Here is a 21,208-nt window from a genome sequence, read left to right on the forward strand (position 1 = left end):
CCCCACTGGGGGTGGGGCGGCTGAGGCCAGCAGGGAGAGGAAACCCCACTGTTGTCTCCGATCAGGGACTGGAGATGTCAGCAGGGGCTCCCCTCTCCACTAGCCTCCAGAGGCAGGCTTGGGGGCCTAGCTGATGCCCCGTGGGGCAAACTGGCCATCCCTGATACAATCTCAGCTGCACAAATACTGCAGGTCTACCTTTGCTACAGTTTAAATCTTTTACTAGCCCAGCAGCTCAGGTAGACTGAAAACCAGGTGGCACACTGTACTGGTGAGAAAGGAGAGTGGATTCTCCTTCTGGTAAGTCCCCCTCACACCCAGTTCCTCCATCATCCTGCCTGCAAAATTAACTGCTGTGCTCAGCTAGAATACAAGCTAGTTTCCTTTTCTCTCTGAGGCAACCAGGCTACCACCTCGGGCCCTTTGATGGTCAGGGTCCCAGACTCTGCTCACCTGCCCCGCCTTGTTGGGAGGGGCACGTTCACTTCAGTCTGTGTTATGGTACACTGCTACTTCTGTGCTCCTGCTTCCCGCTGCACATTCCTAGCAAAGGGGAGGGATGCCTCATAGGGAAAGGGAAGGGAGTCTCCACGTATTTTGAATTCCAGGGCTTTATGGCAGCCTTCCCCAATCTCGTCCCCTGCAGATGTTTTGGACCTCAACTCCCGTCAGCCTTGGCCAGCATGACCAATGGTCAGGAATGCTGGTAGTTGTAGTCCAAAACATCTGGAGGGCACCAAGTTGGGGAAGGAAACTTTATCAACCTGAAATATAACCACAGTTTTGCACCTCTTAAATCAGTCTCCCAGGGTCTGAAATACCGGAGGAAATCAGTTTTGAAATGTTGACTATTTAAGAGGAGAACATGCTAACTAACTCGGTCTTCTAACAAAGCAAATGGTGTTGGTTGGGGAGAGGATTCAGGCGGCATAAAATCACTGACCGCACTGGGAAGGCTAGAAACTGATAACTTGGATCAATTCAGTGAGGCTCCTTCAGGTCCAGCCTGACCCTCCTAGCTGAGTCTGCCCTATGTCATGGAGCTGCTGCCTGGCCAAGAGGGAATGTCTGTAACCACTGGGGTTCCTGTCCTCTACTGGGAGCGATAGATGCCATTTTCTCCCTCTGCAATGTGCTAATCTCGCAGGTCCTCGCAGGACAAGCTTTTCTTCATAAATGAAACATTTTTCAGTGACACCAATTAGATCAAGCATCTGAATTGATCATGCAGTAAGCAAGAGGCCCCAACAATCTTACTGGTAGTAGGTGAGAGCAATATTTATAGAAGATTGAGCCACTGAGGTGTATAAAACATCCTTCAAGATAATTCAGAAGATACTAATTAGAAATAGGAAAATGCATCCTTCACTACTACTTCCATTCCGTCAGAAATATTTATTTCACCACCAGCCTCCTGGTGATCTGGCAGTATTTGTTTCTTATTTGTGACCTGTAGGATGAAACACCATTGCACACAATGTGACTTCAAGAGGTATAGGAAAGGCACCTGGAAGCTGTGCCTATAATTTGTTAACCAACGTCAGAATGCCGAGTTTCTTGCTTGTCTTCTTGTCTGCCAAGCATACTAAAACAGGATAAAAATTGAACGTTACCAATCTCTAGTCATTGGCTTGGCTGCTATGACATCATAGCATATTCATAAACATTCTAACTTCTCAAGAAGAAACTGTTACCCCACCCTCCCACCCCAGTTTATTAGCATTCACTTGGTTGTACAAAAGTACTGAATAGTTAAAGAGCCAATGTCCTGGGTGAGTTTCAAGAGCCTCGCTTAAACTTCCCACTCAGATCTTCCTTCAATTTTGTAATTCCAAATAAACTTCTTTATGGAACAATTATGGAACAGTCTGTAGAAATCGATGCAAATTTTAATTACAACAATGATCACCAGTCTCTTCTTTAAAGAATGTCATAATGTGTAGCAAATAATTTTTGTGAAAAAATATATCCAAAATTAAATATCAAAAGTAATTTAAGTTCACAGTGGAAAATAAAAACATCTATAAATTAAACAACAGAATGGCTAAAACATTGGTTGGTATCTGTGGCTGGGCTGGGCCTTTATGGTGCTCAGACCTGGGGAAGTGAGGCTATTACTTTGAAGACTGGTTCTCAAACCCATTTTGGTATCGTGCGAAGTAAAATTGGACTCCTGTGACATAATGACTAGCCTTGGACATGTGGCTGACACAAGATGGCAGCTTGTTGTCACATCCTGGAAACTTACAAATGTGAATTGAGATAGGCTCATCACCACACCAAAATCAGTAGGCTACCAGACCTGATTCTTTGGGGCTGTCTCATGAAATTGTGGTCACCCTAATACAAGGCAGGTTCCCTTGGAAGCTGCTGGCAGGAACATCTCCATGGCTCCCTTACAGCATCTGTCTTGATTTTGGCCAAGAGTGCTATGCCTCTTGGGCTTAGGATCCATGGGACAGATGTTGGAGACTGTTCCATGATTTTTAAGCTGATTCCTCAGTTGTGGCCCACTAGAATCTCAGGCTCTTCTTGACCCGTTAACTTGCTTCTTCGCCCTCTGAGGCCTCAAGGACTTCTGAGTAGGGTGAGCAAGAAAATGCTGCTTTGGGGGGCTGGCTGTATGGATCTTGCATTATGCTCAAAGGCCAAACTGATCACCCTAGCTGGGGACTTTGATAGTCCCGTCTCCCAAGACTGATTTTTTGGGGGAGGGGAGGGCTCTACTTTCCCTTCTAGTGTGTGGCTATCTGTTTAAGCTCTTCCTTGCAGGCACCTGTGTCAGAGCACGCTTAGTTTGCATCTGCTCTGATGGTGCCACGCACACCTCCTGAATGGCATGGGCTACTTCATAGCCAGCCAGTGCATTGAGGGTCTCAGAAAGGGGAGTTGGACTAATAAACGTGCCAAGCCCCATCAGCATGCTCACACGGAGCAGCAGCTTGCCCGTGAGCCCTTTTGCCTTTGAGACCACAAAGGCATTCAGCCGGCTGCCTCCCTCTTGCAGTCACCATGCAGTGAGAACTGCATGGAACTGGTCTATTGGAAGGGGCCTGACAGATGTTGGGCTCACCAAGCGTGCTAGATTTCCTTTTATTCTTGATTGCAGCCGCTGGCACACTGGGAAGAGAGGCTAGGATGGGCATGCTCATCTGGATCTGACCAAAGCGAACCCCTAATTCACAGGAGTGTTGGGATCCTCCAGCTGCTGGACTGGGAAATCCTTTGGCAGCACAGGACTTCCCTGGCTTCGGTCCATCTGTGTCTGGCTGGCTTTCCTCTGGGTGGGCCCTTATCTCTCTCTGGGGATCCCGCCCTGGTCACAAACAAGGGGAACTGTGTGGCCTTTCCAAAGTGTGGTGTGAGCTGGGATAGGGCTCGTTCTGCAACAAGAGTGGTGGTGCGCAGGGCCAGACTCTTCTCGGAGGATCTGGTCCCTTTTTGCTCCATTGGCAGTTCCAAAATATTAACTCTGGTTCTCAGCAGCAGCGAAGCAGCCTGGGCATCTCTTCCTGCAACAGTCTGTGGGAATTCACACCTCCCCTTATTAAGCGGGCTTTGGCTTTTGGAGCAGATAGTTTTTGCTGAAATATTTCTTGCTGCTATCAGTAATAATCACACTGAGATGTTAATGAATTTAGGCCACAGTTGGCCACGTGCATGCAGGTGTTCGTATTGTCTCGAGTACATGGCACAGGAAGGGGAGCCAGCTAACCAAAAGGGGGGGTGAGGAAGCACTCCACCCACCACCCCATCCATGCTTTCCACGGACTGATGGTGGCTGAAAAAGGAGGGGACCTCTGTGTGTGGACAGGGCTTGTGCTGCTGCACAGAGATGTTAAAATACTGCCGAGCAGTTTCTCCCTCCCTGGCTGACTGGTTATTCCAGCCCAGGCAGGCTGCCTCACTGGTGTTCAGCTACCCCCCTGCGCTGCAGCCTGGTTCAGCCACCTTTTTCTGACACACAGGTATAGGATGCCACTGTGAATTGCTAATGCTGAAAGCATTATGGGAGTGGTAGGTTTAGAGGGGCGTTCCTCAGCCTGCCCACTGCCCACCCTTCCTCCTTCAATATAAGGTTTCCCGACCCCTTGCCCAGCGTTCTCTCCATTCAGCAGTCTGTTCTCATTTCAGGTGTGGAGAGCAGGTCCTGGTCTTGTATGACCCTAGCTGCTTCAGTGCCCCACAAGCAATGCCCCCCACACCCAACGTTTAGCAATATTTTTGGCTGTTTGTTGTACATAATCAAACTGTGTACAGCTATTTTTATTACTTTTTCTTTTACAAAAAACAAAAAACCTGTCCTCAGCCACAGCCCCTAAAAAGGTGAAGTACATGGGAGCAAGAGCATCACTGGGGCATCCTAGGACAAATGTGAAACGAACCAAGCCAACAGGAGCGGCATTTTAGAGCAGGCAACCTGAAACCACCCAGAACAGGAGGGGTATGTAAAAAACCACAGTTAGCGTGAGGAGAGGGTTCTCTTGGTCAGGGACTCTTGCTGTGTGCACCTAAAACTGTAGCTGTCACTGATCGGGGCGGGGGGGACAAGAAAGGAGGCCAAGCAGTTGTCTTGTTAACTGTTAGAGAGTTAATACAGTCTCGGGTAGCTTGTTGACAAGGCACTTTAGGCGGCTGTACTGTGGTTCATCCTTGGCGGCCGCTTGTAGTCGTGTGGCTCATAGGAGCTGGTAACACCTGACCCCTCCCCAGTGGGCAGGGAAGGCTACGATCAGTTCCGATGTAAGGGAAAGAGCCAGGAAGGCTCTGTGGATTTTGGAGCTGTGTGCTGTTAACTGGGTCAACCACAAAAGTGCTCACTCCAGACCTCATGATCCAGCCCTGATCTGTCTCCCGGTTACTGTTTGACGAATGGCCCGACGCAGAGTTTGCTTCCAGCCCTGGACTGCGCTCAGGCTGTTCTTGTAAAAGGAGGAGCTTGTAAACAGGGCAACAGAACATGCTTCTGTGCAAACAGGCCTGCTTGCCTTTTCCTCCCTCCGTTGCTGGCTTGCCATTCACCAGGGGCATGTTGTCACAGCACGAAAGAGCCAATGAAGCCATGGGTGTTCTAACTCTCTTGCCTGCTGTTAAGCTGCGAGCAAGGACCAGATGAAATTGCCTCTTGGAAGCAAGGTGGAGAGCGTGAGAGGCTTGCAGTTTGGGTTCAAAGATGCCTCCTCTGTAACTGGCATTCAGATCAGCTGCTCCAGCGGTGGGAGCTTGATCAGGTTCCACATCTCCACTCGTGCCCCGTCTTTCTCATGGCGGCTTGGGCTGTAGGTCCTTTGAGTGGCCCTTCTCTTCTTCATGGCCATGACTGAGATGCCAAAGACGCTGATGAGCATAGCGGCCCCAGCTGCTCCCACAGCTCCCACCACCAGCGTGGAACTGCTGCCTTGGGCCCGTGCTGGTCGCTGCAGTGGAACAGGGTGTTACTGACCTCTCACAGCAGCATTTCAGACTACTAGAAACTCTGCGGCTGCTGTGCAGTTTTGTCCATAGCCTGATAATGTACACGTGAGCACCTGTGGGCAGGAAGCTAACCAAGCAGCTCTATGGGCACCACTTGGGGGTGATGGTCATCGCGGAACAGCCAGTGGCTGCTTGCATGTCTCCTTCTCAAGCAGAGAGGCGGGGAGAGAGAGAGGCGGTGCACAGACCCACCACATGTCAGTAACCAAGCACTGCTGATGCTTTTCTATTGATATCTAGCCTCTGCTGCTACCCACTCCTACTTGCTTAAGGGGACACAGACCTACCTCCTGGAGCTGAGCCCCCCTGCTGCCTTCTCCACGCCTGCGGGAATGTCATAACAATCCACCCCTACTTGGTAAAAACATGGCATGTACAAACGCTTTCTGTGCATCCTGTTCATCCCTACCCCTTGAACCATGTGTAAAAGGGGAGGCAGAACCTGCAGCGCTGTTGCAGCTTGACTGATGCAGACGGCCTCGGGAAAGCTCTGCTCAGTGCCATTGGGCACAGGCAGCCGGCAGTTCTGCCTGTTAGGACAGTATTTGCAAGAGACGTTCTGGCAGGATCTCTCAGTCTGCACCCTAGGCTGACGGATGAATGCACAGGAGGGGTGCCCGGCCCCTGCCTATAGCGACGGCTTGTGGAGAGGAACTGAGGAGGGCGAGGCGGGAGTCACTGCTGCCGCTGCCGCCAGGGCCCCGTGGCCCAGCTGCTCACGTGCTCCACTGCACTCCGAGGCCTTTAAGGACACTAGTCAGGTAGGCTCGCAAGGAGCGCAGTCTGGGACAAGCCCGGGGATGCGGGGTGGGGTCAGTGCAGGCTCTGCAAAGGCACCTCTTTAATAAAGGCAGCGCCTATATTAAACGCTCCTCTGGCGGCACCTTCAGTACGCTGTCCATCTCCAGCCGGGCTCCTGCCACCTCCTGCTGGCTTGGGCTGTAGGTCCCCTCTGACTGGCGCCTCTTCCGGGCCGTGAGAATCATAAGGACGAGGATAATGATGAGTAGCAGCAAGCAACCGCAGGCTACCGGCACCGCGACTTCAATTAACGGGAACGGGAAGAGAGTGCCCGGAGGAGTCCCCCTCTGCAAGAGAAATTAATGGAGACATGGTGAGCCTGAGTGGGAGACCCGCTTGGCAGCGCAGCTCTACCTGAAGCAGGGCGGTGGGGAGGCTGCCTGCGGCCCCCAGGTCAGGGTTAAACGTGGGCGAAGGATGAAGAGCGGCAGCAGCGGTCTTGAACAGGGCTTTCTTTCAAAGACGGCAAGGCAAGGGCTTCACAAGGGGGTCACACCCATTACTAAAGGCACAGCCAGGCCGGACCAGCTGCAAACCCTGCCAAAGCAATAACGCGAGGAGCTTGCGGGCTGGGAGGGGCAGAGCTCCGTGGCAGAGCCCCCGCTCTGCACGCAGAAGGCCCCAGGTTCGATCCCCGGCATCTCCAGGCAGACCTGGGAGAAATGCCTGAAACCCTGGAGAGCCGCGGCTGCCGGTCAGTGTTGACAATACTGGGCTGGATGGACCCAGGGTCTGACTCGGTTAAGGTAGCTTCCGATGTTCCCATGAGGTAAGATGGCTATGAAGGAAATGCGCCCCTAAACTTGCGCCATGCACATGAGCAGGAGTGGGCAGGCTGGTGCCCTTCATGCCCTGGAGAGGCAAGAGGGCCGAGCTAAGAGTGCTCCCTGAAGGCGATTCTGCCACGTGAAGGCACCGGCCACATCGCTACGGTGGGCGTTAAGCGGAGGGGGCCCACCAGCTGTGCGAGACCGGCAGGAAGACATTTGATCTCACAGCAGGTGTGCTTTGCCTGGTCCCTGCCTAGACAGGGAGACAACTCAGTTAATGTTCCCTCATTTGTGGAACTTGCCTGCGGAAGCTTTCCACCGCAGTACAAGGAAGGCAGTGGCCTGTGGCTCAGAGCTCGCTCACAGAACCATATTGGGGGCATGAGATTAGCATAAGCCTTACTAAAAACAGCGGCGTGTAGGCTCAGCAGCTAAAGCGCCTGCCCGCTTCTCTCTTCCCAGAGAGAATCCAGGAGGGAGAGATTTATAAGCAGGTGATTGGGTGGATTCTGGGCTCTAAATCCTTGCAATTGGCTGTATCAGAGATGGTGTGTAAGTGGAGTGGGGTTCCTCTGCAATAGAGAGCAGTTTTAAGCAAGCACCTGCTCCATGCTGGCATGGGACATTAATTTTTGTAAACCACCCAGAGACCTTCGGCTACTGGGCGGTATAGAAATGAAATTAAATAAATAAACGGGACACGCAGATTCTAGCTTAAACCTTCCTTGTATTGCTGTCCATTTGGGTATGTAGGGAGAGATTTGCAGCTGGATCATGCTTCTGCCATCCGTATGCATCTCGTTCGTGGAGCAAGAAGGAGCGTGACCCTGAGGGCTCCAGCGTACGACTGAAACTGCCCATCAGATTGCAGGACTGTCAATCCCAACAGTCCCATTCTTCTCAATGGGGAGACAGAGCTGGTCTTTAGTGGATGCACTGTTCAGAACCAGACCCCACTGGCTACACAGGTTAGTTGTGGCCCAGCCGTGGAGAAATGAAACAGAAGAGGAAATGGAACAAGCACTAGCAAACGGGAAGCCCATGGGAAGGGGCCAGCGCCAAGGAGACCCAGCAGAGGGTGCTGCCTCAGGCTCAAGCATGCAAAGGGTTTGTTTAGAAGCATCCTGCCAGAGGCACCAGTGCAGCAGCAACAGCAGCGAGCCTGTCTCCCCTGCACACAGGCAGTGGGGTGGGGGGTGGGGGTTCATGCATTCAAGGTTAGTGCATTCCCAGTCTCCAGGCAGGCACCCACATGCATTCCACACACAAAGGAGGATGGGGAAAAGGGGCCCACCCAAACCAGACCGTGTCCTCTGTCTGTACAGCAAAGCATCAAGCATGCCCCTGTCCACCTTGCCAGCCAACAAATGCCAGGGTGGTGGAGGGGATCTTAGCACTGCTGAGTTTATTTCTATATATTAATATCTATCTTTTTTTAAGTGTGTTTCCTAACCCTCGTACATAAAGGCACAGAAACAAAGGGGACTTGACTTGGGATGTTGTTTTTCTCTGCCCCACAACTCCCCCTCTGGCTGCCCTGGGCTCCAGGCCTTGCTCTCACACTTGGTCTTCGACCTATGCTCCCATGGTACTTGTATAAAACATTCTGAATTCTACAGAAAACCAAACAAGGGTTAGGGAAAGCTAGTTGAAGCTATTTGACTGGATTTTGGTCTTAGGCCAAGAACTTATGCTTACAATAAATTCTGAGTGCAAAGGTTGAATTTCCTTTGTGTGAGAGCCGGGTGTAGGAGACACAGCATGAGACTCAGTGCGCTACCATTCGGGCTCTATGTTCTGCCAGGCCGTGAAGGCTTTAACCAGTTCCTTTCCATCTCAGTGTCTCAGATAAACTCTGTCCCTCCCTCCCCTAGCCTAGGGGCCAAAGCCTGACCCACCGTTTGGCAAAGAAAGGAGGACCGCATGCTTACATCCACGTCGCAACGCTCTCCAGTGTAGCTGGCACTGCACACACACCGGTACCGGTTTACTGAATCCTGGCAGGTCCCCCCATTTTGGCAGGGGTTGGGGTCACAATCATTGATGTTGATCTGGCATCTGAAAAGAAAACAAGGGCAACTGTCCACCACGACCCTAAAGAAATGGCAATGTGCAATAGGGTAGGGATTGCCTATGTGGGCCGGGGCAGAGCAGACTGGTTTTTGTCTTGCTACTTCAGTTGGTGAACTTAGCAAGCTAATGAGCATCCAGTAGCAGTCTGCTGCCTGGGGCAAGCTCCCAAGACAGGCTGATCTTCAGGAGGACTTGGTTTTGCTCTCTCACCTGGGGAACAGCGGCATCTGCTCCAAAACAGCCAGGGGGTGCTCTCGTCAAAAGGCACCAGAGGCTGTAAATCCGTTTTCTAATCCCTGCTTCCTGCAATCTGATGGCCTGCTCTCTCTCCCCCCCGCCCCACTCCAGCTCTCCTAGCTCACTGGTCAACTGCATCTCTTAATGTACATTCTCTCTGGGGAACAAGAATAACAGGCCCAGAGTGTGCACCGAGGGCGAGTCTAAAAACAGCCATCAGAATGCGTGTGTGCGCCACGCGCACGCATCATGAGAAGAGCAAAGGCCAGGGCCATGTCAAGCTAGCCATTTCGAGGAATGCCAAGAGGTCCACTGCCTCAGGTCAAAGAGCACCAGTCTTTGTACTTCCTGCCCGTGTAGCCCGGCTTGCAGGTGCAGTTGGCTCCCCAGACTCCACTCGCGCATTTGCCGCCGTTCAGACAGGTGAAGTTCTTGCCGCACTGTTCAGGTGGGAATGGCCACCTGGTGGAAAGAAACGAAAGACTGTAAGAGTCATTTACAAAGGAAACGTTTTCTAGGCACTGTACAAACATAAAAACCAGCTCCCGCACTCCACGGAGGCTTACAATGCAATAGACACAATGCAAATGGAAAAAGCGATGGTGAGGGAAGAGGAAGCTAAGCAAATCCCCTTGCATACTATTACATAATGAAGATGCAGAAGGAAGAAGCGGAATGGTTGCTGCAAAAGGCCGTTCTAGGAGGGGAGCTCCGCCATGGATATTATTAGAAAATGTTCAGTGGGGATTCCTGACAACGCAACCTTATACCGAGTCAGACTATCTGTCATCTAATCTGGTGTTTGCTCTGACTCACAGGGGCTCTCTAGGGTCTCAGGTCTTTTCCATCACCTGCTATCTGATCTTTTCAAAGTGGATGTGCCAGGGATTGAGCCCCAAACCTTTTGCATACAAAGCAACTACCCTTCCACTATAGCCCCTCCCCTGGAAGGCAACAAGTGCCTGTGAAGGGGATGATTGGGAACCAAGTGCCAGGAATCTTTTGCTCTCGGAGTCCTGGTTAGCAGACCCCCCCCCACACACACACACACAGGCTTCTAAGCTTTTAACAAGGACCACCCATATATATATATATTGCTAGTGCAATCATAATAGTACTTAGACCATGCATTTTGTGTGCTCATAGGACTTGCATAAAGGCCTCTGCTTCCTAGAACCAGGCCTATAAGGCAGGGCAGCATTATCATCTTCATCTGGGGGTTGAAGCTAGGACAGCGACGGCTTCCTTAACACGGCCTTGGCTGTTTCTGGTGCAGATGAGGTTTGAAGCGGGGCCCTCGTGGCTCCTGCTCTGAGCCACGCCAGCGCTCACCTGCGTGGTCTGAGGGAGGAGCAAGAGGGAGTGGTTTCCAACACAAGCGAGGCCAGCCTGCAAAGGGGTACGTACTGGCAGCGAGGGCCTGTGAATTCTGGGGGACACCTGCAGAAGTAGCTGTAGACCCCGTCCACGCAGCTCCCGCCGTTCTGGCACTGGTGTCGAATGCAGTCGTCCACGTCGATGTGACAGCGTTTCCCGATGTAGCCCTTGTCACACTCGCACTGGAAATCCCCCACCTCGTCCACACACCGCCCGTGGATGCAGGGGCTGGACTTGCAGTCGTCACTGTTGGCCTCGCACAGCAGCCCCTCCCACCCAGGACTGCAGGCACAGCGGAAGGCGTTAAACAGGTCCTGGCAAGAGCCCGCGTGCTGGCAGGGGCTGGAGGAGCAGACGTCGGCCCCCTGGCAGCCAAGGAGGGCTGCCTCTCTGTTCGCCAGCAGGAACTGCTCTGGCTGTGGGTAGGCAGTGTGGGCAGCCAGTGGCAGAAACACACCACCTATGTCCACGCGCCCAAGGCAGCCCGTGAAGTTTTCAGCTAAGACCACAGCTGTGTTGCTTTTGAGGAAGTCCAGGTTCCCAGCATTCCCCTGGAGGGTTGAGTTTGTGGATCCGTCCAAATGCAGGCACCATCTTGATGAAAGAGCCAAGGGCTCTTCCATGGACAACACGACTGTGTGCCACAAGCCATCTGAGACAGTCATCTGGCTGAGGAAATGTGCCCCCTCGATGCCATTCCCACTCCTTATCTCCACCAGCAGGGAGGAGTTCTGAACAGCCACCAGGAGATAGTCCACCTCCTCTGCAGCCCGCAGCAAAGTCGCGTCTTCGTCACGCGTTCTGAAGTCCAGGCGGAGGCTGTGGAGGGCTCTGGTGATGCTAGCATTGGTGGTGAATGCAAGGGCACTGTGCTCATAAAACGTGGCACTGGCCAGACCTGCAAGGAGGAAGAGGAGGGGGAGATGAAAGCGGCAGTCAGAGAACTTGGAGGCTCAGCTTTGAAGGGATGCCCTGAGCCAGACTTCAGAGAACACAGCAAAGCTCCCTGTAGAAGCTGAACCTCGAGTGCCATTTTTGGGTAGAAAGGCAGGGTACAAATAAAATAAATAAATACATCTTAGTGAAAACCCAGACAGTGCAGAAACACTGCGAAGACGGAAGGAATGAAGAAACCAAAGAGTATTGCGGGAAAACAGACTTGTTCGTCGTGACGAGGGTATGCTCCCTGAAGCTACTGCTGTGGTGGTCAAAAGAGAACTGAGCAGAAAGACTGGGGCTCACCCTGTAAACAGGCCATTGGAGGGTGGGGGTAGGGCTCCTCCCAAAACTCTAGCCTAGCTACAGACATTTTCTACATGGAGCTCCGCCAAGCGCAGAGCCCATTCGTGGGACTGCACAGAGACCCCAAAGAAGAATTTTCAGGATGCATGCATGAGACCATTTCGCCTGGATTAACACACCTAACAACCCTTCTTTTGTACTCACAACTGGCCTTTGAAGGGGAGGGGGGTAGGAGTGGAACAGGGGTCCTGATCTGCATTTGCGCTTGTACTCAGCGGGGAACAGAAGGACAAGATGTGGTGCATATTGCTTCAGATCCCATAGAGGGAAGGCCAGCTCTGTGGCAGCTCAAGGGATCGTGGAGTCACACTTACAGGCATAACCAGACGGGACGTCGATGCAAGTTGTGGCGTGAGGACATGGCTCACTTTTGCACCAGACCATCTCCTCGCAGTGCCTGCCAGTGAAGTTGGCAGGGCAGCTGCAGCTGAAGTCATTCCAAGTGACGGCGCAGTGGCCACCGTTGAGGCAGGGCCCAGACTGAAAGGCAAGAGAGAAACGTGATCAGGATGCGGGAGCCAGTTTTCTCATGGTGAAGATGAAACGGGGGGGCGGGGAGGGAGGGACATGCAGTTGAGTGTTGCTGCAGGTCTGATGGGTGAGAGGCGGGTGGATTTAAATTACAATAAATAACTGGTCACAGGGGTTGCCCCCCTGGAAGAGGAATGGTGGGTTGCACAGCTAGCAACAGAACCTCCAAGCCCTGGCAGGATCTTCCTTGCCTGTTTATGGCCTGGGAATTCCTGTCTCATTTTTCCAGCTATTTTCACTTGTACCACCAGCACCTGCCCAAGGCTGCCTCTGTGCTTTTCTGCTGCGAAAGGGCCTCGAGGTTGGTGCAAGGGTGCCTGCAGACAGGACATACTCCCTAAAACTCTCTGCTGTCTCTCCTTGTCTGTGAGGGTTGCAAAGCCAGGGTCCCTGGGAGAACCTGGTGCCCTCCAGATGTTCCCCAACCTGGTGCCCTCCAGATGTTTTGGACTGCACCCCCCAGCCATTGGCCATGCTGGCTGGGGCTTATGGGAGTTGAAGTCCAGAACATCTGGAGGGCATCTGGTTGGGGAAGCCTGCTCTAGAGTGTCTCTTGGATTGGAAGCTTTGGTGAGGTCTGAGGCCAGTTGGGGAAACCTCTCTTTCTGCGCCTAACTGGGGTGCCGTGAAAACGACTGCCTTCTTTCAGCTAGGAGCAGGGAAAGCACACAGAAAAAGGCCCTCGATGAAGTAGGAATGTTGCCCCTCCCCACATTTCTATTGGACAAGACATCTGGTCATGCAGCATGCACAGCTGGAGCTGCTGCCGGTCAGTGTCCTGACCTGCCAGGAAGAGAAGCAGTGGGAGGTGAGCATGTTCCCTGCCCCTCTGCGTGTGCGGGTGGCAGACCTCAGAAGTGGACCAAACGCACTCCCAAACTCTTTCAAAACCTCTCGCAAAAGTGCCTCTAACCCCACCGAGGCCCAAACCATGACAAGACAGGGAGGTTGCAAGGCATGCAGGGACGGCCTTGACGCAGAAGACGCCCTTCTGCAAGCAAGGCAGGGCGGCGAGATGCTGAGTGCAAGCAGAGCTCATGAACACATGCTGAACACAGGACAGAGGCAAAAGACGGTCCATACTCCACCTCGCAGGGTTAGCGCTGCTAGTCCTGCCTGCCCGGCGCCTGCTCGTTCCGCGGCATGTGGAGGAAGAGCACACCAAGGAAACGCTGGTGACCACTGGGCTTCTGGGCTGATCCCATGGATCCCTTGGCGTCAGCCGTTATCCCCAGCCAGAAGACCATGGTGAGGCGGGGGAACCGTGCAGCTGCCACCTTCCCCCCACTCCAGATCCCACTACACCTCCATCCTAAGGCACCTGAACTTAGTACCCAAAGGCAGCAACCACTGCACAGCACTTCCCTTGGCAAGCTGAGACTTGTTGCCACATTTGTGCCCACATGTGCCATGCAAAAAGAGGGGGCTAAGTAACCAGCAGGTGTTCTGAAATTCTGTCGGGCTCCCCTTTTGAAGGAAGCCGTGAGCCATTTGCCATCCCTCCATGGCTCATCTGCTCCTGAGAAGACAAACATAACCCCACAGAGTGCAGAGATAACAAATCAAACCCTTTCTAGCCACAGAGAAGAGAGTGAATAGAGAGAGAATATTCAGAGTTCAGGATCATCCAAAGTAACTGCCTGGGAAAAGGAAGTATTATTTCACACAATGCTTGATCAACCTGTGGGATTTGTTCCATGGGATGCTTGGATGTTTCGTAGTTTACATGGGGTTTTTTTTTTTAGAAGATACAACTCTAGCTAAGCGTCCAAGACAGTATACCTCCAATTACCAGCTACTGGGGGGAGGCAAGAAGGGATGGCTCTTTCTGTCTTGTCCTCTCTTGAGCGTCTCAAGGGGATCTGACTGGCCATGGCAGGGAAATCAGTGCTGAGCTAACTGGCCTGCCCCAACATGGCATTTTCTCCCAGAGGAGAGAAGTTTCACAGGGAGGTGTTCTCCCAATAGCATCCAAGTACAGTTGGACAACGTTGGGCACTCGCCTTACCTGGCAGGTATCATCCGAGATGCATCCTGAACCAATGTTGGTGGCTTGTCCCACGTATACCTCTTGTGCAACGTGGCTGTTCTTGACGGGACGAGGGAAGAACTGCAGCTGGTGGCGATTGAGTTGGACATCCTGGAGGCAGCCTTTAAAGTACCCTCCCCAGGTGCCAATGGTGTCTGGGTCTGGGAGCCCGCCCACATGGACCTTGGAGCCGGTGGCAAGAGGGGTTGGCGCCAGAGGTCCCAGCTCTTCCTGTCTGCCTAAAAGACTGGCATGGGCAAGACCCTTGTGGAAAGAGAGCATCACAAAGTGCCTCATGCCATCAGCCAAGTGTCCGGAGGGCCCGATGGGAGCAGCAGGTGGTGCCTCTACCTGAAGCTGCCCATCCTTCAGGTACACCGAGAGGGATGTTTCGCTTGCGTTGCCAATTTGGAACAGCAGGCCACTGGGCTTCAGGGTCCGGAGGAAAAATGACAGGTTGAAGCTTGCCCCAGGACTGTTGCTAACTGCAAAGGTGGCAAAGCTTGAGGAGTTGTCTTGGCCAAACGTTCCTGCAGGAGACTCTGGGAGAGAAAGGAAAAATGCATATGCCAATTCCACATGAGCTACTCTGTGACCATTAGGCAGGGCTCAACCCTCTCATCCTCTGTCTGATCTGTGGGACCAAGGGGACCAGGCTTTTGACAGGCCATGGAGCCTGGGGTCTGGCAACATCAGCAGCAATCCCATCCTTAAGGACCATAATTTACAGTGCAGGCAATTAGCTGCCCTTGAGCATCGCAGGACAGCACCTCTGGCTATTTATCTCCTCCATCTTTGCTGATCTCTGATTACCACATGGAGGGCCAGAACAGCCAAGAGAGCTGCCTCTCTAGCGCTCCATGAGCAAGCACGTGAGGCGTGAGCTGCCTCTTTGCTTGCCTCCCCACTGTTTCCATTCCAAATCAGCTCCCTTTCAGGAGGGCTGATAGGAGCTGTAGCTTGTTACTCACCATCGGCGCACGTGCGGCCTTCGTAAGGCCGAGAACAGTGGCAGCGGAAGTCTGCCCAGAGATCGATGCACTTGCCGCCATGTGAGCAAGGCTGGGAGTGACACCACTCTGTCCTCTCACAGCCCAGCTGGAATCCAGAGGCTTGCAGTCCAGCCACCTCCTGTGGTAGGACAACCTTAGAATCAATCTTCAAGTCCTCCAGGCAACCAAGAAAACTCCTCACAGGGTTAGCCACTAACTCGTCTTTTACTCCTCCGATATATATTTGCGAGGAGGAGGACAGGAAGGAAACGGGGGCTCTCTCTCCAAGGGGATGGCTGGACAAACAGACCCCAGCGTTGCAAGCGTTGTGCCACAGCCTGAGCTCAAGAGCATCTCGCAGATGGACTTCGGCCTTGTGCCACAGCCCATCGTCCACCTGTGGGGCCTCCAGGGTGAGAGAGGACATGGCCTCCTCAGTCAAAAGCGCCGCACGCAGAAGGCCGCCGGAAAGCTCCAGCAGCAGGTGCTCAGCTCGGTGGCCTCGGTAGAGGAGAAGGGCGTCTGGGAGGGTGGTTCGGAACCGGAGGGCCACGCTGGCTAGGGGACCCCCTGCTCCGTCACTTGCACTCTCGTTGTGGGCAGACATGTTGACGAAGAGGTAGACGCTAGACGAGAAGGAGAAGGTCGTTGGCGTGGCGCACAGAGAGCCGTAGAATCCGGGGCGGCACTGGCACAGGTATCCATGGGCCTCGGACTGGTAGGTGGGGGTGCAGAAGGCTTCGTTTTGGCAGTGGTGGGTCTGGCACCCAGTGAGCTCCACAGAGCAGTTCTTCCCACCCCAGGTAATGCCCTCCGGGCCACGGACGCAATGGCAGATGTAGTCAGCAACGCCATCTTCACAGGCACCCCCATTTTGACAGGGCTGGCCTTCACACTCGTCAATATCAGTGGCACATTCAACACCTAGCGCACAGAGAAGGAAGGGGCAGGTTAAAGTGGGAGTCCGTTGCTGAGACCTCCCCACCCCACCGCCACCCCCCCCACTTTCTGAACGTGTTGCTCTCTCACTGCAGCAAAGCAACGTAACTGCTTCCGCTGGCCTGTGTTCCGCTTGGGCAGAGGAAGGGGAGGGGAGGCTCCAGTCAGGCCTGGCTGAAGAGGAGTGGGTGTCCTTAAGTGCTTGTGGGCTGATAAGGACAGCAAGGCCCTGATTAAGAAGCCTGTTGCCCCTCCAGCCCCCTGACACAGGTTCCCACTAATCTTCCAAGACAGCTGCACAGATAAACGAAGTCTGGATTATGCAGCTTAATGGCATTACACCCAAGCTGAAGGTCTGGGAGGAACCAGAGCACAAAGGGAATGTGGAATTTGCTGGACGACACGGAAGAATGCTGGAAGGGCCACGTACAAGCTGAGTTCCTTCTGTCGCCCTTTGGGGCTAGACTCATGCTATTTCAGGGCCACCCAAAGATGCAGCTGTGCTGGGATCAGGGGTTCTGCTGCAGCCACTCTTGGCAACTGCGGGTGCCAGAGAACAACTGCACGCTCTCAATTAGCCTGGAAGGAGGTGGTGGGATTGTATTTAGGACAGTTATCTTTGTTCGGTTTGGGGATGGATGAGAGCAAAAAGGCTGAAGCTTAATCCAGTGTACTGGCCAGGATGCACTTCTCCTAAAGGGCCAAGTACACCATTTGGGAGGACTCTGCATCTTGGTGTTCTCTGTGGAGGTGCAGAGGTCATAAGTGGCCAGGAGTACTTCGCCTCGGTGTCACATGCATTGGTTGCATCCAGACTGGATTACTGTAATGTACTCTGCATGGGGCTTTTCTTAAAAGTGGCTCAGAAGCTTCAGTTGGTAGAGAATGTGGCAGCGAGAATGCCTGTAGGAGCGAGGGCATTCTGACCACATCACCTATTCTGCGGCAGTTGCATTGGCCGCCTGCTCATTTCTGAGCCCAGTTTAAGGTTCTGGTGCCAACCTTTAAAGCCCCAAATGGTTTGGGATCAGGCTATCCAAAGGATTGCCTGCATCTGATTACGTCTCTCCGGTCATCTGCAAGAGCTGTTAGGCTGGCGAGTACCAGGGTCAGGACCTTTTCTGTGCTGGCCCCATATCTTTGGAATGCCATCCCTGGAGAAATACATTTGGCCCCTCCGTTTTGGCCTTTAGACCTAAAGACCTTTCTATTCCACTCGGCTTCTGGATGGTTTGTGGTGCTATAACTGTTTTATCTGCTGCTACTATTTTAATGTTTTTATTTGCTGCTACTTTTATCTGATTATTTTATTTGGTTTACTGATTTATGTGCTGCTGCTGTTGTTTTTCTATGTTACCTTATTATGTTTTGATATTTTGTTATTTATTTTATTATGTTTTAATATTTAACAATTTAATAATTATTGTTTTTGTGTGATTTTTTTAAAAGTTGTTTTGCTGACCACTGTACACTGCCTTGGAGCATAATCTATTCTGAAAGGTGTGTTAAAAATTCCATCCATCCATATTCACTTGTATCAGTGAGAGGGAAGAGAGGAATCTTCTTTAACCAACCTAATGCCACCTACTGTGTAAAGCCAGTGTAGTGTAATGGTGAGAGTGACAGACTGGGAGCCGGGAGATCCGGGTTCTAGTCCCCACTTGGCCATGGAAGCTCACTGGGTCACTTTGGGCCAGTCACAGACTCTCAGCCCAGCCTACCTCACAGGGTTGTTGTGAGGATAAAAGGGAGAGGAAGAGGACAATGTAAGCTGCCTTGGGTTCCTTGCAAGAGGAAAAAAGGCGGGATATCAATCAATCAATCAATCAATCAATCAATACTCAATACTTTCTGTTGCTTCAGAAAACAGTAATCCGGTTCTTTCAGAAAAGTGCCACCATGCCATCTAATGGTCATGTAGGAGTTCTTGAGCTAGTGAGCAAAGGGTACCGCTGAACACGTGGCCGTCCAAAACTGTGCAGGATATTGTATAGGTGCATTAGCGTGAAAGCAAAGCATGAGAAGGGGGCATGCTTGCTAATGACTTGCCATTTCCTTGTAACCCTAAGATCTCAGTGCCAGGATGAAGAACAGAGGGACCTGTCCAAGGGGTGGGATGGGGGGGAAGGAAACTTAGAAGCACTCCCCGGTCTACCTCCATGGAGGCCTTATCTCTCCCCATTCCTGCCAGGGCTGAGCTGTCTGTCTACTACGGCTTGGGTTCAGGGATGTTACCTCTGGGGCAGGTACATTGTGCCAGGCAGCAAATTAATCCTCCCGGTGAATGTGCATCCCTGTGCTGGTAGCTCATTATGGAAGGCGCTTTCCCCTGGGAGGTGGGCTGTTTTGATTCCTGCCTTGTTTATTTGGCCTGGTGGAGAAGGTGTGAGTTGCCACCATGCATGACACTGAGTCTCTGCTGCTTCCAGACGCCACGCTTGCATGGCCACCGCCCCATACAGCCAGAAATGTTGCGGGGGGGGGGGGAGACAAGTGCAGTGGAAGAGCTGCTCCTTTTACAAGAAACACAGACATCCAACACCCCTTTGGCAAACTGAACCATCGATGCCTGCTCTAAACAGCGCCCCCCCCCCCCCGGTAGGCGAGATACGGGAGGGGTCTTGCAAGTTACGCTCTCTCAAATCGCAGCATGGAAATCGTTAGTCCCCAGCCTGGAGGTGGGTCCAAGCGGGAGTTCTGGAAGGCAGAGCCGGACAGGGGCAGTGTTGTTTTCCCTGCCCATTTCAGCACGGCTTGCACGAGAGAATGTCCTAGCAGATGGCGCTGTATGCTCGTGGTCTAAGGAATCTGCACCCTCACCCTTGAATGGGGCGGCAGGCCAGGGAGTGCGCCACCTCTAGACAGCCTTCTCCAACCTGGTGGCCTCCAGATGTGCTGGAATGCAACTCCTGTGCTTCACAGCCAGCATGACTAATGACCATGGGGGTTGCCGTCCAACATGTTTGGAGGGCTCCAGGTTGGGGAAGGCTGCTTTGCAGGGTTTCCAAGACTGCAGGCCTTGGGACCAGGGGAGACAGGGGAGTAACTTCCCTAAGGGTGGTTGCCACAGGCTCTATCCAGCCGGTGCCTAGGACCCACAACCGCATTCCACAAAAAACCCACGTTTGCAATGGACACACAGGTGGGGGCAGGCGTTTTTCAAGTGGCAAAATATTGTTGCTTGAGCCCAGGGAATATACAGAACCCTGAAGCGAAGGGGACCCTGTGCAGCAGCCACGCAACGACTGTGCTGAACAAACACGGCCTGCAAAGGCCCCAGGTCACTTCATTTCTCAGATGCTTCGGTTTGGGGGAGGAGGAGGAGGTCTTTGCGGACTTGCCTGCATTTGCATATTCACGTGCTGCAAAGAGTCACAGGCAGGCAGCCCCCTTCCCTTTTCCGGAAATAACAAGATTTTGCTTTAGGGCTTTGCAGTCAGCGAGAATGAGGCAGGCTGGTGCGTGCCAGGAAACAGCCCACTCTCCCCCCTGTGGAAGGCACGGGGCTTTTCGAAGGCATGTGCAGAAAAGGAGGCATGGCGCAGCAACCCTCTGATGGGCGTCCTGTGCTTGGAAAAAGAATACGCCAATGCCTGTGCGTAATGCTGTGCTTTAGGCCTTTTCTGAAGGACGGGCTTTCCCAGGGATCCCACGAAAAAGCAGCATGTTGCTAACATCTTCATGGCATGTCCTGACAAGTGCCTGCAAAGTGCCCCCAGATTGTCAAGATAAAGGAGAGCACACCATCTTTTCTGCCTCCTACTTTTTAGAAGGCAATTGCCAGAGGCCCACCTTGTAGTATATAAGAGGAACAGCGGTCAGAAAAGCTGACCTTTAGCAGAGGGAACCTGCTTTGCCACTGGGGAGTCTCAGCACTGGCAAGTTGCTACTAGAAGCTGATGGTTTCTGGCCGAGGAAGGAGTGGGCACCCCACCGTCATCTTCAGCAAGGACTTAAGCACTGTAAACACAGCGTTTGCCCTTGTGCCGTGAAGCAGCCCTTCACTGGGCAGCCCGAGCTGCCTCCCGGTGGAGTGGTCAGGGTGGGTGGAGGGTGGGTAATGGAGTCTAGTAGATCTCTGGTAGATCTCTGGATGATGTGCACTGGCAACGATGTCTAACTTCTAATGGCTCGACAACAGCCATAAGAAAATGGCAATGGCACCCTAAAGCATACTGCTAAAATGAAGGAAATGTGGGGTGAGCAGGAGTGGATAATTGGTGTGCAAAGACTGACCACTGTGTTCAGCTCTGGTCCCCAAAACAAATTCCTGGGATACAAATTCTTCAAGTCTAAGTATCTGTCTTTTTGGTTGGTGGATTTGGGGCTGCTAGCAAAGGGCAAAGTAAACGCTGCAAGCCTGAGGCCGGCCTGCCCACCCATGGTCTAAGCCACCCTTTTCGTGGGCCTCAGTAGCTATTTTCTGTCAAAGATGGCAGAAGCATCGGGGGGCGGTCACCCTCTCTGCATCAGGGGCTGCTTCCCCCATTCCCGAGGCCATTCTTCAGCTGGGGGTGGGCTGGGAGCTGCAGCCCTGATCAAAGGTGTGTTGCAGCACCGTACGAATACATGGTTAAAAAAAATGAGAACGCAGGTCCCCAAAGGCATGTTGGGGTTAAAGGTGGGGCCCAGGTCTGAAAAGGTGGAAGATTCCAGAAGCCTACGACACACTTAAGATGGGC

The 21,208-nt window shown here is 52.7% G+C and overlaps 1 protein-coding gene across 1 annotated transcript in view; it reads right to left on the minus strand.

Annotated features, from left to right (window-relative positions):
* Positions 1-1,878: 1,878 nt before the first annotated feature.
* The window catches only part of CRB2 (crumbs cell polarity complex component 2), a 35,150-nt gene continuing 15,820 nt past the window's right edge, over positions 1,879-21,208 (minus strand). Inside the window, exons 7-14 of the mRNA XM_084820778.1 lie at positions 15,567-16,511; positions 14,575-15,137; positions 12,350-12,515; positions 10,764-11,631; positions 9,702-9,818; positions 8,978-9,104; positions 6,360-6,563; positions 1,879-5,417 (exon numbers count right to left, since the gene is read on the minus strand). Of these exons, the coding sequence (XP_084676904.1) occupies positions 5,196-5,417; positions 6,360-6,563; positions 8,978-9,104; positions 9,702-9,818; positions 10,764-11,631; positions 12,350-12,515; positions 14,575-15,137; positions 15,567-16,511 (3,212 nt within the window). The 3' untranslated portion in view covers positions 1,879-5,195. The remainder of the gene's footprint in view (positions 5,418-6,359; positions 6,564-8,977; positions 9,105-9,701; positions 9,819-10,763; positions 11,632-12,349; positions 12,516-14,574; positions 15,138-15,566; positions 16,512-21,208) is intronic.

The sequence above is a fragment of the Heloderma suspectum genome, chromosome 14, assembly GCF_057233095.1.
Source record: "Heloderma suspectum isolate Gila_16-S chromosome 14, 16-S_ref, whole genome shotgun sequence".
Classification (NCBI taxonomy): domain Eukaryota; kingdom Metazoa; phylum Chordata; class Lepidosauria; order Squamata; family Helodermatidae; genus Heloderma; species Heloderma suspectum.